The sequence below is a fragment of the Mastigoproctus giganteus genome, chromosome 8 (genome assembly GCF_048544385.1).
Source record: "Mastigoproctus giganteus isolate SK-2022 chromosome 8, ASM4854438v1, whole genome shotgun sequence".
NCBI lineage: Eukaryota > Metazoa > Arthropoda > Arachnida > Uropygi > Thelyphonidae > Mastigoproctus > Mastigoproctus giganteus.
Genome location: NC_143582.1, coordinates 67,184,367 through 67,202,757, shown reverse-complemented (window position 1 = coordinate 67,202,757; position 18,391 = coordinate 67,184,367). Strand labels below are relative to the sequence as shown.

The following is an 18,391-nucleotide window of genomic DNA, read 5'->3' as shown; positions in this document are numbered from 1 at the left end:
AATTTTACACAGCTCTGTGTTCCCAAATTTTGAAAGGGATTTCAGAAGGCACCACTGTTCAACTTTGCTTATCATTAATATGTACCATATAAGTTTGTTGAAATAAGAGCTTGTAACATTACCTGTTTTAGTTATTTCTGAAATCATCTGCACTATTGAACGTTGATACATTTTAAGGCCGCTACACACATTCAGGTAAACCTGTCAGTTATGCCTGTGCAGGCACGCCCATAGTGCATCCACTCACTCTGGTAAACCTGACCTGGCAGGTTTACTTGAACGTGTGTAGTGGCCTTTATTCTAATTAAACTTTGTTACTCAGAGATGTTAAACGGAGATTGCTAAAGGAACTAAGCTTTGTGTTTGCTAAATTCACTGCAACATAAAGTTAGAATATCACCCTTCATAAAAGAGAGTAAAAGTGTATTGAATGTACTGTCAGGGGCGTTATGAGCCGGTACAGGCCTTGGGGAAAACAGTCTTGCTGTGCCAGTCTGCCTTGCCAGTAGGTGAGGTGGGGGGGGGGATCCAATTTTGGACTGGCTTCACAATTTTCAGACCAAGGAAGCTCCCTCTCCCCAGTGCTGCTTCTAGTTAATGCACTCCTTATTGAAATTCATGTAACTCAAAACTTGCAGAACCACAGTACCAGATATTGTAACATTATTTTAATTTATGTTACTTGCATACTTTTATTTGTGAAGTTCCAGTTATGTAGAATAGTTCCTATTTTCTAATTTATATGATATATTGTAAAGATCTCGCTCTTAAATGGAAGATTATTATAAGAAACTGACAATTTTAAAATTTTATTTAACCTGGCTGTAATGGCGGATAACACCTGGCAAAAAGTGTACTGTGTTTAGGGTCTAAAGCAGGGGCGGGCAATTTTTTCGTCAGCGGGCCGAATGAAAATTTCGTATCATGATGCGAGCCGAATGAAATTTTTCGCATCATGGTGCGGGCCGGAATAGATGGAACAATTTTATTAAAAAAATCAGAACCTAAAAAATGTTATATTACTTGAATTACCAAATTATTAATGTATTTTTTAAAAAAATATCTGAATGTCCAATTATCATTAAAAACGGCATTCGGCATGCATCAATTTTTCTTTTTTTTTTGATTGGCTCATTTTATGGGCTATAAATTACATTAAATTAAAAATTGTAATAATTAGAAAAGGCATAAAACAAAATATCTCGCACCAATATTTTTTTCAATAAGAAGTCAAACCCAAAGGAACTTCGTTCGATCGATGCTACAATAATAATTAGGAAATAACTCTTTGACGCTGCGTAGAATCACTTGGTTACTGTTGTACTGGCCGCGATTCCCGATTGAACCGAACGTTTACGGCAAGTGTAGTCGGGTATGGATTTTCTATATTTATGCATTTACCGAGGGGGCCGGATTCAACATCGTCGTGGGCCAGCTGTGGCCCACCCCTGGTCTAAAGGCACCAGGGGGTCCCCTCAGCTTCGCGTTGTATACATTGTTTGTGTTCACAGAACACTGTCAAGACCAGAGATTTGCGGCACCTCCGTAGCCAGGTGGGCAGGAGCGGCAGTGCATAGCACACGCTTCTTAATTAGACCAGGGTTTGAGCCCATGACCACCAAATACGGAGGATGTGGAAAGGTCAGGGAATGACCACCGCATATCCTCGGAGCAATATGGCCTTAGTTGCTAATGTTCCTAAAAACCAAATAACAACAACCGGAGATTGGTAAGCATAGTGTTGTGTACAGTTGTTCTTCTGACGAGACCCACCATTACCACACTTGGTCACGGAGAGGCAGGTATCTGTGGCCCTTTGGTGAGGTTCCTAAGCAGAGGCTGAAGTAGGTGGTTCCTCTCAGTTAGTAGTTGTGGCAAAGTTTTCAGGGGGTGCCACTCCAAGAGCAGCTTGCGGGAGTGTTCTTCTAGTGAAGAGATCCTGAGCAAAACGGGTGAGGGCAAAGTGTTTTTCTTGGCTATCCAAAAGGTGGAATTCCTGATCCTTTGGCAGGTAGGTGATGGTTAGAGATAAAGGTTCCGAGAAGGCCCTCATAAAGTGGACAATCATGGAAGAGGTGAGACCAGGTCTCCTGCTCCCTGCAGGCACACGGGGTCATCCACTATCCCCAAGGATGCACATTTGCTCTTCATTTCACCAGTTACCTTCTGGCTTGTCAGAAGGTAAGTGGTGAAAAGTCTAAGTGAGAACCATGGTCTGGATTTGTGGGTAATTTCCCCTTTAGTGGAGATAACCCCTGACAGGTGACTCTAAGAAATAACATTCCTGAATTAACCTTTAATCAGTGATTAAAAATCTGACATTTTTTCCCTCCTTCCTACATATAGCCAAACTTTTACTGCAGTAGTTCTGAAGTGATTTATTTTTTATGGTTTTCATACAAAAATTAACAAGAACCTGTCAAGTTACCTGCTTTTGCCCTTGTAACTGTTTGGAAACAATAAATCTTGCAAAAATAACCAGTAAACATCTACATTCTTATCCTGGTTGTTTTTGCAAGATTTATTGTTGTTTTCACAGAATAAAGATGATTAATACAGCAGGCCCCCGTTATAACGTGGTTCGCTTTACGCTGATTCGCTATAACGCTGTTCTTATATTATAATCCGTATCTGACTATAACGCTGTCACAGATCACTATAACGCTCTTTTACAGATTACATTTTTGACATATTTAACGAAATCGTTTCATTTGATGGAGTCGATAGCTTGAAAATGAATAGCAAAACGGCATTAAAACGTTTCCCACGCCGACTTGAGCAATTTTCCCACGCTCAGTGAAATTTTCTCTCACGCTAATTTAAGTACAGTCACTTGTTACGTAGTTCCGAGATCAACATTTTAAAAAATGATCAAATATATTGCTTGTAATATTTGCGTTATATGCATTTATCCGAAGTCTAGTTAGTCATCACTCAGTACAGTATTAGGCATCGTGCGTAACGGACAGTTTACTTGAACATTGTATCATAATTAATTCAACCAACGCAGTTATATTTTCGAAGAGCTAATAATGACCGACAGGAATGAAAATGCAACAACGTCTGGGCGCAGTACGAAGACTATAAATGTAAGAAAAAGACTGAATTTGAAAATTAAATTAGACGTTTTGAAGCGAATCGATTCCGGTCAACGACAAGCGGATGTGTGCCATAATTTAGGACTCGCAAATTTAACTGTAAGAACAATTATGAAAAAATAAAGAATTAATTTTAGCAGCGGGAAAGATAGCTGTTCCACTGCAAGCAACTAGGACTAGACCGGCTATTAGGATTGAAATGGAAAGACTAATTTTTTTGAAGATAATATTCCAATGCAGAATTCAGTTAAGTTAAATATTAAAAAAAGAGAGAGAGAGAGAAAGAGATTAGCCAATACGATGATCTGAAGAAAACTCGCCTAAAAAAAAAAAATGTGGAACCATTTAAAACTGGTAGAATAGATTTAAAATCCCGGGAGAAGCCGCTAGTGCAGATTAAGGAGCCGAAACTTTCAAAAAAGAACTTGTTAAAATTATTGAAGACGGGTATTATGTGTTATACTTCTCAACAAGTTTTTAACATAGATGAAGCAGGACTTTTGTGGAAACGAATGCCTAAAAGAAGTTTCATATTGAAAGAACAAAAAACATGCCAAGTTTCAAAGCGGCGAAGGATCGGTTGACTTTATTGTTGGGTGGTAACGCTGCGGGCCATTTAAAATTAATACCCCTTTTAGTTTATTTGGAAGAGGGCCAAAGTTCAACTCAAAATCCACATATTTTTCATGATTAAATTCATCCATTAAATTAAATCAATTAAATTCATTATTTTAATGAATTTAATTGATTTAATTTAATGGATGAATGAATTATTAGTCCACTTCATGGACTAATAATAACATTAGTCCATGAAGAGCAGTCTCTGTTGATTACTGCTCTCATCTCCCACTCAACCATCCTTATATCCATAGCAGAAACTTCCCTTAATGTCACGCTGCTCCAATTCATACAGCAGTCTTCTATGTGCAACAGTATCAAAAGCTTTCCTGAAATCCAGATATCCATCACCATATATCCATAGCAGAAACTTCCCTTAATGTCATGCTGCTCCAATTCATACAGCAGTCTTCTATGTGCAACAGTATCAAAAGCTTTCCTGAAATCCAGATATCCATCACCATATATCCATAGCAGAAACTTCCCTTAATGTCATGCTGCTCCAATTCATACAGCAGTCTTCTATGTGCAACAGTATCAAAAGCTTTCCTGAAATCCAGATATCCATCACCTGTCATTGTTCTGCTATTCCACGGGTTGACGTATGAAGCGTTGCCACCATGCCCTGTCCATGTACTTTTCTCCGTCATTGATTTCACTCCAGTTTCCTCCTCTCTTAATGACATCGGTGTTTATCATGTCTTGCATCTCATTCGTGGTCTCCCTTGGTCTTTTGTCCCTTAATTGTAAATCAAACATTCTTTTTGGCAAACGCCTCTTGTTCATTCTCTTGACATGTCCAAACCATTTCAACGGGACCTTTCAATCCTATTCTGGAGTTTTTCAACCTGAATTCTCTCCCTAATCACATCATTCCTGATTTTGTTGTCTTGTCTTTCCAGCTATGCTCCTCACAAATCTCATTTCTGCCTCCTGAATTCTGCTTTCACCCCTTTTCCAAATTTCAGTTGCATATGTCAGAATTGATACGTAACAGGCCTGATATATAGCCTTCTTACATTTCAGTGGTCTGTTCCAGATCAGATCTGTTGTCTGCCTATAGAAATTCCCACCCACTTGTATCCTTCTACTTGTTTCATCATCTATCATTCCAGTCATTGTAATGGTGCTTCCTAGATACTTGAAGTTGTTAACCATTTTTAGCTCTTTCCCTTCCATTGTAATGTGTCCGTCAAGCTTGCCACTCCTGTTTAGAACCATTACTTCGCTCTTCTCCTGACTGAAAACCAGTCCAAAATCATTGGCCATACCAGCCCATATATATCAACTTGCCGTTGCACTTGTTCCCTGCTCTCTCCCCATATGCAGTGGTCATCTGCAAAGAGCATTACTTTCATCTGGTCCTGTCCAGTTTTTCCACCACCACTACATTGCACATCATTCATGACAGCTATGAATAGTAGTGGTGACAGGACACCACCTTGCCTCAAACATGATGTTATTTCGAAGCTCTCCGTATACCCTATCACTGTTGTTACTTTGCTCACTGTAGTTGTGCACATATTCTCAATTCTCTCCACAAGATGTTCCTCTATCCCCAAGTTTCTCAAAACCTCCCACACTTTCTCTCTCTTTACGGCATCAAATGCTTTCTTTATATCCAAATCCATCCATAATTCTTTATTGTGTTCATAACACTTTTGCATCAGTTTCCTGATGCAGAAAATTGGATTCACCGTCGATCTGCCAAGCCTAAAGCCATAATGTTCCTCGGCCATCCTATTTTCAATTGTTCCTCTTATCTTCCGCTCTAACACTCTTTCATACAGCTTACTCACATGTGATGTCAGTGTGATGCCTCTATAATTGGAACTTTTTCCTGTTCCCCTTTTGAACAACAGGATGATCAGACCTTCTTTCCAGTTCTTCACTCATCCCAGATCTTACAGAACAGCCTGTATGTCCACGCTATCCCTGCCTTGCCTGTAGCCTTCAGCATCTCTCCCTTTATTTCATCCATACCAGCAGATATCCCAACTGTATCTTGATGTATTTCCATGCCTGCACTACATCATTCCACATCAAGTCTGTCTGCTCTCTCTCCATATCTTCTATGATCACCCTGCCTCTGTCCCTTTTGCTGGATGTCCTGCACGTTCAACAGATTTTCAAAATACTTTTTTCGTGTTTCTCTTATCTCTTCATCCTTGGTTATTAGATTCTCATCCATCAAGTATTTGCTGTTCATCTCTTTTTATATTCCTCACCATACAGCATCCTTTTATTACCGTTGATATCTTGTCAGAGTTTCACTCCATTCTTCTAACCACAGTCTTCTCTCCTTGTTAACTATCCTCTTAGCCGCTCTCTCTTAATGATTTCGTATCTCTCTTTATTCTCATCATTTCTGTTCTGAAAGTAGGTCCTGAATGCATTATTCTTGATTTTCACAGCCTCTCTCATCCTATCATTCCACCATGGGGTTTCTTTCCGTCTCCTTCTATTGCTTGTTCTTCCACAAACCTGCTCTGTCAGTCCTACTATATTCTTTGAATGCTTTCCATTCTGATTCCATGCTGTTCACCACTGTCTTAGGTACAACCTTCCTGAACTTTTCTCTGAACATCACCCCTTTTTCCTCTTATTTCAGCTTCCACAATCTTAGTTTTCTCTCTCTTATTGATTTGATCCTCTTCAATTTAGGGAATCTTAACTCCAACAAGTAACCTGTAATCACTACCCAAGGAGACACTAGGAATGACCTTTATGTCGACTAGTCTTCTGTGTTGCTCTTTATCCACGAGTATATAGAGTCAAGGAGGGATTCCTCGTCCCAGCTGTATCTTATCACTTTTTGACTCTTTCTCTTCTTGAACCAGGTGTTTCCTATGACCAACCTGTTCTGTAAACAGAAATCCCAACAGCCTATCACCATCATCATTCCTAGGTCCCCAACCGTGCAAGACCCATAACGTATTCTAGTCCTTGTCTCTCCATTCCGACTTTTGTATTCAGTTCACACATGATAACTATATCTCCACCTGTAATGTTCTCTTTGAGCTTGTCCTAAAACTCCAGCCCCTCCTTTTATTCGCAACCAGTTTGCAGTGCATAACATTGTACTATCTTCAATGTTTCACTGTCATCCATTTTCAGTTTAATTGACATGAGTATGTTGCTGATATTCACCTCCAGTAGCCTTTCCTTAATCCTGTGGTCTATAATGATGGCTATACTCTTCCTCGTAACTCATTACACCCATTTCCTTTCCATTTTGATTCACTCAAGCCAAGTATGCTTCTTTTTCTGTCCTTTAAAATGTCCACATATACTTCAATTTTTCCTGATAATGTCATAATATTGAGTGTGGCTAGTTTAATATATGTCATCAGCTGATCTTGTTGGTTGCATATACCACCATGTCCAGGCTAATTAGCTTTGAGGCTTCTTTTTCTATTGAACGCGATAAATTTAAGATGCCGGTCTGCCGAAATCCAAGTGGGAAAAAAAGGTAAAGTGCAGCCATTATCAACCCACTGCAGGATGGAAGTCTCCTCAACAATTCATGCTGAGGGAAATAGACCATAATCTGCCACGCTGGTCCAGTGTGGGTTGGCAGATCGACCGTATTCAGCAGCTTGAACCCCGGTCTACTCAAAGAGCACGTGCTACTGCACTTCCGCTCCTGACCACTCGGCTACAGGAAATCCAAGTATACAATATCAAAATTATTCTTTTCATCGAGTTCCTCTGTGACCACATCGTAGTATCAATCAAATTGGTCAAACAAATATTTCCCTTAACAAACTCATGCTGTGTCTGAAGTATAATTGTAACCTTGTCTACATGATCCTGCATTACTTCTTTTACCAGTGACGCAATTATTTTCCCCAGAACAGAAATTAAAGTAACAGGTCTGTAATTACTCGTGTCACCCTTAGTGAATTGTGGATACATTGTACATCTCCAGTCCAGGGGAACTTCCCCTGGATCCAAAGATGCTCTCATAATTATAGTAAAGGGTCTGCTTACTTCCTTTGCCATCTCTTTAATATAACTAGATAGATCCCATCCACACTTTTTTTATGTTAATCTTCAACAATTTCTCCTCTACTTTGCTCTCAGTTATTACAAAATCATTTAGCTCCCTATTAGAGTTTAAGCTTCTGTTCTCCACTTCCCTACAGAATTCCTCATGTGTGAACATAGATGCAAAATACTCATTCAGTTTGTCAGCTATCTGGGCAGGATCGTCAACAGTCAAATGATCGATATCAAGTGGACCAACTTGATTCATTCCCTTCCTTCTGGAGTTTATATAAGTAAAGAAGTCTTTGCTGTTTTTCTTTCCATTTTTTGCCAAAGATTTCCCGTTATCTGCCTTCACTTGCCTAATTTTTGTGAATCGATTACAGACTAGTTTATATTTACCATAGGCTTCTGTCACCTAATAATTTATATGCATCTCATAAATTTTTCTTCTCTGCCAGGAGTGTCATTAGTTCATCTGTTATTTATTTAGGCCTGAACAGTATTTCTTAGTTGATAAACCTTCTGCAAGCTTTCAGAATGTAAATTACAACTCATTAATACAATGATTTGTCACCTGTAATATGCAATAGAAATATGAAAATAAGTTTGCTCTCTCTCTCTCTCTTACATAACAGCAACAGGGCTTAAAACAATATTAAACAAGATTATACATAAAGTGTTTTAAGTATTTATTTATTATACAGTACCTTGCAGGTGTTATTTTCAAGGGCTGGCTGTTTTCCTGGGGAAATATACATGGATGTCAGATTGGGCCTGTACATTGCCATAAAAATGCACAGCCTATTGTTAACTGTTGGGTCAGTAAAGTGGCTAAAATAAAGCAGTTGTGATGAAGTTGGGAACTCCTCTGTCCCCATCCATAGTAGAGTATAAAAATAGATTTTTATGTAGTAATCACATCTACTAGCAATTGAATATGTAAAACCGTTCTACAAAAAAAAAGCTCCAGTCCTTTTACTTCCTCCAACTGTATACATCAAAAAGCATATTACATGATATGGGGGGGGAATTCCCTTTCTGTGTAATATTTTTTGAACAATGAAATATATCCACGCAAATACAGAATAAATGAATGGGGGTAGGGAATCCTCTGACTGGTATCAAGTAGCAGGCATGTAACACAAATGGTGACTATTTCTAAAGAACAGGCTTGGTTGACATGCTACTCATGTTAACCATTTAGAAATGCTGCTCATAAGATTTATTCACATGCATTCCTTTAATGTAAATAAGATGATGCTACGTTGAACTTCCACTGAAACTTATGGCATGTATTTTGATTAGCATGTACATCCAACAAACAAGAAAGTGGGGAAAATTTTGCTATAAACTCCCTAGATAGCTAGGGAGTTTATAGCAAAATCTTAGGACTCAAGTACTCTGATCATGTGAGCTGTTTTATTTAAAATTGACAATCTTAATAATAAAATTTTAATTCCTAAATTTTACTGTTTTTCATATACTGCAATATTTCCTCTTTTTTTTTATCTTTCCGTAGCTGTTATGTATAGTGGCTTTGGAGTATTGTTCTCATGGCTTCGAGGAATTGATGATGAGCTGAATACAGTTACTGCCGCAACAGCCACTGGACTTCTCTACAAGAGTTCTGGTATATGCTTGCATAATATATTTAAGTACAGAAAATAAATGTTCTCATTTATACTCTGGCTCAACCACCATGTCAGAGAAGTTTATGATAAATCGTGAATACAATTGTTAACCATATTTTGTAGTCACACAGACTTGAACCACAGTCCACTCAAAGATATAGTAAAAACCTTACAAATCCAAAAGAAATCATTTCAGGCAACCAATCCATTGTGCACATTTGTTTTCTTATTTACATTGGGACCTTAAGCATCACATTCAAGGCCTTGCTTAAGTTTCAGTAGATAGGGAGAGGTGAACTGCTCACATTTCAAGTTTAAGTTATGGACCATTTCAATAACAGAGTGGTATAGCAAAGTGCATCATTGTTCATAGTTCAAGAGATGACAACCCAGTTGTTGAGTTATTTGTACAATATGCCAGAAAGTGTATATTCAGACTAATAAAATTCTAGTGCTATTTTCCTCAAACTGAGAAAATTCAGACTATGCCATAACATAGTACATTTGCATCTTGTTCATTAGTTGAATTTTCAAAATAAATTAAATGTTTTTATATCAGTGCTGGTACTCAACTGAGAATAAGTAACAGCAGACTTCTCTATCAGAGAGGTGTTACTTATTCAAAATAAGGCAACTACATATAACTAGAGGTAGGAAACTATATCTCATATTCTGAAGGATTTCGCAATATGAGATGCAGTAAAATGATAGATGATATACAGCTTTTTAAAAATTCAGATATGAATATTGATGCAAATGCACTGTTATAGCATAGTCTGAATTTTCTCATAGTATATAGCCTTATAATTTCATTATTTTGAATAACAGTATTTAGTACAGTAGGCCCTCGATTTAACAGACTAATTGGGGGGAGAGGTGTCCGCTATAGCTGAAAGTTCGTTAAATCAAATGTATTTTAAAAACCTATATGAATAACAAACTTACAATGTACAGGATGTATTAAAATGTTATTATAATGTATAAGTATGAATAAAATATGATTATAATGTACATTGAGTAATTTATAATGCCACTAAAACATCTGTTAAAAATATAAAAAATAAATTTACGACAGGAACCAAACTGTTTTAATTAAACACGTCAAAAACTATACAGTGTAACTAATGGAGTGTTTCCACTATTTTTTTTTTTTTTTCTTCTTCTTAAAGCTCACACAGCTTTCAATGTGAACATTAGTTTTTTCATTTAAATCGATTTTAGAGGGGGAAAAAAATACCTTAAAATTCTTAAAATCCATTGAATAAAAAACACAAACGTTAAAAAAGACACACAATATTAATATTAACTTAATTGAAAGAATCACAATTTTCAGAGTCAGAAACAACTCTCATATGGAGGGAGAGGTGTTAATTCCTTGCTGGTAGAGGGTTCTGGTGAAACAGGTCCAGTTGATGAAGTGGTCTTGAAGAAATCAAGCTTATGTTTGCCTTACACCTTGGTGCTGCGTCCTTATTACTATAGATTAAAATTCTCTAAAATGTTCATAATAAGGAAGCACATCAGGGTCTGATGATGATTCAATATAATGTATGATGTCATCCATATGTTGTCTTATAACAGACAATTTAGGATGAAGACTAAGAATCATGCAACTGATTCTTAGTCTTTGCCATCATCATTGTCCTCTTTTTCTCCATGAAGAACATTTTCCACAATCTCTACCTCAGAAAAAATACTGATGCAAGCCATCAAGCATTTGCACAAAAAACTGGAATTTTTGCTCTTTATTTAGCTTACAATCCCTGGTCGTAAGCTAAATAAGGGGCAAATTTTGTGAATACCCAGGCTTAAATGCTTGTTTCATGCATGTAAGCCTGTGTATTTTCAGGAACAGCATGATAAAAAAAGCCCAGTCTCGTCAGCATTATAAAGCTGTGATAAAATGATGCCCCCATTTTTTATGAGGTCATTTCTGAAAGCCTCAACTTGTTCTTGATCTGCACCTAAAGATTCACCACAGGTTCTTTTATTAATAATGCCATGGTGCTTTTGAAAATGCCACAGCCATCCATCACTCCCCTAAAATTTTAGGCCCATATGCTTAGCAAGTCCTGACTTTAACTCAACACCTCTAACAACACCACTTAAGCCTTGCTGAACAAATCACTTGTGCACTGCTTACTCTAGGTTTTTATCTTTGGCCACTTTCATATGTTTTCTACTACCAACTGTAGAAGTAGTCTTGGAACAACCATCTACACCAGGGGTGGGCAACTTTTTTCGTCAGCGGGCCGAATGAAATTCTCGCATCATGATGCGGGCTGGAATAGATTGAACAATTTAATAAAAAAAATCAGAACCTAAAAAATGTTATATTACTTGAATTACAAATTATTAATGTATTTTTAAAAAAAATATCTGAATGTCCAATTATCATTGAAAATGCGGCATTCAGCATCAATTTTTCTTTTTTTTTAATTGGCTAATTTTATGGGCTATAAATTATATTAAATTAAAAATTGTAATAATTAGAAAAGGCATAAAACATAAAATATCTCGCACCAATATTATTTTTTTCAATAAGAAGTCAAACCCAAAGGAACTTCGTTCGATCGATGCTACAATAATAATTAGGAAATAACTCTTTGATGCTGCGTAGAATCACTTGGTTACTGTTGTACTGGCCACGATTCCCGATTGAACCGAACATTTACGGCGAGTGTAGTCAAGTATGGATTTTCTATATTTGTGCATTTACCGAGGGGGCCGGATTCAACATCGTCGCGGGCCGGATGTGGCCCACCACTGATCTCACTGTATTTTAATGCAAACTCCGTAAGTTTTTTTTTTATTTTGGTGAATGTTTGAAACTTTTCTTTTTGACTCTAAATCTCGCACACACGTGCAACGGTTACACAACCTTCAAGCTTCTCAATCAGTTCTAATTTTTGTGCAATATTTCAGTTAACAAGTTTACACTTTACTTCTTTATCCCATAAAGCCTTAATGATAGACAAATAAATCACAATTACGTAAAATGCAAAAACAATACTGGCAGTGCTGATGCACACTGCTAATCACTCTCTGTTTAACCCCCTCCTTCACCTAGATGACATAATACCCTGAGCCCAACATCAGATGCATGATAAGGTGATGCTGACTCATTAACCCAACCTTTTAGTGTGCTCTATTTGCGAATAAAAAAGTTCTAAATTTTTCCTTTAGGACAGAAATTTTTTTGTCCATTAAATCGAGGGCCAATATATTATGTAACTGCAAATAATGCAAGGAAACAACCTTATACAGCATCAAATAAAAAATTTAAAAAAAACTGCCCACAATTTCTCCATCTCTAATGATTTATCTAATCCTTAAATTTATTCAAACTACCCATTTTCACAACAATTAGAAGTTAGTTCTAACAATCAATTACTCTAGCTGAAGGCAAATATTTATCCATCTATCCTACAACTATCTTTTTCACTTAAAAAAATTCATGTTGCTTTTATGTGTTATCTGGAAAAAAGTAGTGATGCCATTAGCATTTAGTTTACTCAATCCATTCAAGTCCATAAACACCCCAGCCTCAATTCTTGCAGGTGCTCAGTTTTCCAGACAGCAATTTTCTCTGTAATCTTATTACTCTTCTTTGCACTCCTTTCAACAGATCCACATCCATCCTAAAACGAGGCTTCCCGACTTGTGTAGTACCCATGATGCAATCTAATTATTGCATATGTAATTTAATCATCTCCTTGTCTCTGCTGGCAAAATTCCTGTATATCACTGATCTGTCTGCACTGCTCAGAGAACTTTGTCAGACTGTATGATAACTATAGTTACTTTAAGTGTGGTACTGCCCAGTTGATGTGTTATTCTGGGATTAGTGCTATTCAAGTGTGCAGTACCTTGAATTTATCAATTTTACACCTCAGCTGACGCGCATTCCCTCTGCCTAATTTCTCTAGCCCTTGTTGCAGCACTTTTTCCTATCATTAACCACCATACCAGTCTTTGTATCATCAACAAGCTTAAAACTTGATATGCCTTTTGGTTAGTCGTGATTCTCCCCCCCACCCCAATGAAAAGCATAGCTGTGACACCAGAAAATACATTCATCAAAGCTTCCTGTGGCCATATACACTGATTTGGGTTCGCATTAGCAACACCGACTTTTGTAGGAATGGACTGAACTGTGATGCTGGGGAAAGCTTGAATTGTAATTACTGTTGTGGCACTCAGTTGGAACATTGTTCTACGGTAGTTGATGATTTTACTAACAACAGTTTCATATATTATTCAGTTCTGAACATTGACAAAAAGTCCTAATGTTTGGGGTTTCCTTCTTATCAAATTAAAATGATTGATAAAATTGTCTATTTTTGGCTTGGGGAAGAATTTTTTTCAGTAATCTCAAATTGGGATGCTCTTATGTGGATTGAACTACAGTGCCTCAGAAACAGTTAAGTAATCATAATACATTATGATCACTTAACTGTGTAAATCACTACTGGGAGGGAGTTGTAATGTGACAGTTATATTTAGGAAAGGTCTGTATGCCTCCCCCCCCCCCCAATTCAAAGTGCCTTGCTAGTATAGTGATCATCACAAGTTCAACATGAAATCTTACTAAAAATTAATTATTTTTAATAGTGCACCAAAAAGAGAGCATAATACATTGTATGCAGATTAGCTTGTTTATTAACCATTGCTTCATAAATACTGCAAAAAAAAAAAAGAAAAATTAGTGTTATCAAATTGAATTGTTCCAACTCAACACAGAAGTTTGACTTTGCGTTCACTACATAATATCAGTTGGGATAAGTCGAGGACTTTGTAACCACAAACATATGCAGGTGATGTACCCATCACATAGCAATTTTGAAGCTATAATCAAGAACAGCACTGCTCAGGAAATGGAATGCAATCCATATATAAGTCTATGCAGTAACGAAATGAACAGGGGATGTAACATCCGTTCATTAACTATTAAGGAATATATAGCTCAGCAGCAGACCAGTCTGAACCAACATCTTCAAGAAGGAAAGCAATGATTCAATATTCAACTGTTACCCTCACAGGCAGCAGGCTCACTGTGGTGATCTAATCCTCCACAAGAGCCCCCAGTTTCTCCGACATGAACCCAGCCACCCAGAGATGACAGGTCCGCTTCAAGGGTGATGGATCACAAATTCAAGCTCAAGGCTAGTCCAGTGTGCAAAAATGGGTGACTCATGCAAACCACCTGAAATTTTCAGATTTAGTTCTCAGATCAAGGTTTCATCTCAGAACTAGTTTTTACTGGTGCTAGATTAGACCACAAGTTATCTAATTGCTAACATTGGGCAACACTTTTGAGTTTCCCCACCCCCAAATATGGTATCGTCATGTCTTTTGATGAGCTGAATTCAAATATGAAGTCAGATGTTGCTTAATGCCAACAAATTTAGGGGAATGCTTGCAAACACTTACCAAAATTTTTAATAAAATTATAACAAGTAATGAAAAATATGCCATAATTCCCCCCCCCCCCCTTTTGTAATGATCGTGAGCCTCTTTGACATAGCCAAAATCATCTGCGAATAAAGGGAAGAGTATTTTTTAGAGACATTGCAACCAAGAAGCTTTTAATAAATTCTCAGTTGATATTCTATAATTAGTTGTATGCAGTGTTGTTACCATTCACAAACTTTCTTGAAAGATTTCCAAGTGTCTAATTCTCTTTACTCCACTTCTTCAGCAGTCCAACTAATATGAACAGATAGACCAAAATCTACATGTGGTAAAATTTCATTACAATGAATACCTATTTTACAAAAATTTCACTGCCAATTCCCCTATTAATAATACTTTTTAATTCTTGTTTGAGAAAAAATTGGTACAAACAAATTATCAACAGTCCTCATTTAAATGCAACTACAGGAGGTTTCTTTAGAAAAGACAAAATAGATGTTAAAAGATGCAATGAAAGAATTCAGTTTTGACCCCCCCCCCTCAAATTTTCCACCATTTGAATTATTATGCTCAAATTCAATTTGGTATGGAATACCCACTCCAAATGACAAATTTGCACATGTGCACACTTTTACTGTTTTACTTGTCCCCCCACCCCAAACAGATAAGGAAAAACTCTCAAATTGAAGAAAACAGTCCTTGTTTTCATCATAAAAAAGCCTTGTACTTAATAATCTAATTTAACTCAGTGCAATTCTCAACACCTTAAGCCACACATTTTCTACTGCCCTAGTCAAATCACAAAAGATGCAAAAATTGACACATTAAACTTTTATATATGATATGATACAGTATTTTGTATGTATACAATATGCTTTCAAGCTGATGATCTCTGAACAGCTATTTTTACTTTCTTTTAAAGTAAAGGAAAAATTGCTGCTTTTTTATTTGTAATGTGCAACAGAATTTATTGGAATAGATAGTGACTAAGTAATTTTCAGCGAAATGATTTATGCACTTCCCCCACCCCCAAAAAAAGTTCATTGTAACAGGAATATTAGAATGGGGTTCAAGCCCGTCACCACCAAATACGGAGGATGCGGAAAGGTCAGGGAATGACCACCACATATCATGGAGCAATATGGCCTTAGTTGCTAATGCTCCTGAAAACCAAATAACAACATCTTGTAACAGGAATTTACTGTGCATTGAAAATAAAATAACTTATGAACTGAGGCTACTAGGAAAAAATTGGCTTCGTATTCAAAATTAAGTGTTAAAAAAAAAATACACCGGTCCACCATATGTCCATTGAAAAATATTTTCATTGTTGTTCAGTGCAATAAGTGATGGATGATTCAGGTTCACGATTCCATAATGAAGCATTAGATTAAGTTGTTTACTGTTTGGTGAAATTTTAGATCATAGAAATTTACTGTTATTTTTAAACAACATGTAAACTTTTATCAATATGCATTTCAAAACAGATACACCGATCATTATTGATTGAAAAAAAGTTGTGTTGTCAAAAATGCTTGAAATGGACACGGTGAATCAGTTGTGTAAAACTTTGCTTTATTCCTTATGTAGAAGAAATTACTTTTACTGTACTTTTCCAAATACCATACAGTATAATGAAAATAAATGGATGTGATATAGAAATGCAATAGTTTTCGATTGCTGTGTACAACCAACAAAAAAATTCCAAATTCTAGAAAGAATTAAGTTCCGAGGTTAAGGGTTTCACCAGTAATCCATTTCTTGCATCCTTCTTCATTTTTGACTAAATTTTTATGGGGAAAATGGGTGTGTAATTAATAGGAAACAAAGTTTCTGATTAATTCACTATTACACACACTGGCCAGAAAAATACAAACATTTGTATCAAAACAGTTGCATACAGAAGCAATGTAAATAGATGGAAAGAAAACTGACTTGGGGTGATGACACAATGCCTTATTGAGTATAAAGACTGCATTAATCTGAAGCCAGAATGGGGAAAAGGCGTGATCTATCAGACTGAAAAGGTCTTATTGTTGGTATACATTTAGCAGAAGTCACGATTCAAGAAACAAAAGACATAACTGGTTTCTAAAAAGAATTGATCTCAAAGGTTTTTAATGACTGGAAAACAAGCATTTCTTCCACATCTCAAAGGCATAAATATAGCACACACAAAAAAAAAAAAAAAAAAAAAAAAAAAACCTAACTTCAAAAGCAAAACTGTCTTACCTCATGGAGGACAGTATAGAAAACAGAAAAATAGGATATCTGGTGTGCAGCAAATAACATCTGAATTCAACCAAGCCCCAAACTTCCCTGTTTCAACCCATACCACACGCAGAATTGAATAAATTGTGTATTGGTGGTTGCCTGCTTACAGCAGTGCCGAGAACATAGTGATCGGGCAGTGGAACAATGAAAGAAAGTCGTGGTCAGACGAATCAAGATGCACTTGGTTTTACACTGACAGTAAGCAGTGCAGCAGAACTGCACAAAGCGATGGACAATGCTTGCCTTGTCTGAATTTTGTATCATATCTACTGCACCCTGCAATGTTAACTTTTATCCAGGTGGTGATGGCCACTTTAGAGATGACAGTGCATTGTACAAAAATGGTTCAGAGAACACTACACAGATCTCTACAATCTTCCTTTGCTCCTACACTCACCCGACCTCAATCCTATTTGAGAATGTGTGGGATATGTTGGAGAAGGCTATTCAGCAACAAAGTCCTCTTCCTTCACAGCTGCACAAAGTTTTACTGGAAGAATGGCTACACTTAGACTAAAATGCACTAAAACACCTTATGGAATCCATGCTGTTCTACACACTTTCTATTATTAGAAACAGTAGAGGCCTGATTCGTTACTGAATAAATGTCTATATTTTTTGGCCAGTGTGTGTATTTTTGATATTTCTTATTTTTAATTCATACAAAGCACTTATCTTGTTTTATTTTATTGCAGTTGGAATTCGCAGGTGTGCAGTCGGTGGTATTCTAGGTTTTGGTCTTGCATCAGTATACTGTTTATGGAGCAGTAGGGATCGTTTAAAAGATATCTTTCAAACACAATCCATATAGACCACTGCAGAAGATACTTGAGTAATATGTAAATGCCATCATCTGAAACTGTGAAAAATAGCAGCTTCCAGTCTGCACTTCTTCACATGTGTTTTGGTTTCATCTACTGTTTCATATATAGACTACTAGATCTTGTAAAATACAAACATTTTCTTAGATATATATATATATTAGCCATTTAGAATTTGAAAATATTTGAGAGAGGTAGTGAATTTTTTTTTTTTTTTTTTTTAATGAGCCTGTTGAATGAAGTAAAGGACTAGATAGTGAAAACCTAAATAAACACTTAAATGCTTCACTAGCTTCCTGTAAATTTATAAATTCCCTTGTCATGTTGCGCTGGAACTGATAGTATTTTGAAATCAGCCTATAGCATAATTGTGTATAAAGCTGTTTTTTTGTTTTTTTTTTTTTAACCAGATTAAAAAAAAATAAATAAAGAATTAAAGCTTTCAACAGAGTTATTAATATACTGTTTTATTTATTGCTAATATTGGCAATAAATTGCTAACTCACTGACTGATGTAGATGTTGGTTTCCAATTGTCTTGC

General features: G+C 36.5%; 1 protein-coding gene across 1 annotated transcript in view; it reads left to right on the top strand.

Moving 5' to 3' along the window:
• Tim23 (translocase of inner mitochondrial membrane 23) overlaps window positions 1–18,022 on the top strand; it is a 117,445-nt gene extending 99,423 nt beyond the window's left edge. Inside the window, exons 6-7 of the mRNA XM_090379456.1 lie at window positions 9,229–9,339; window positions 17,725–18,022. Of these exons, the coding sequence (XP_090235582.1) occupies window positions 9,229–9,339; window positions 17,725–17,840 (227 nt within the window). The 3' untranslated portion in view covers window positions 17,841–18,022. The remainder of the gene's footprint in view (window positions 1–9,228; window positions 9,340–17,724) is intronic.
• Window positions 18,023–18,391: the final 369 nt, after the last annotated feature.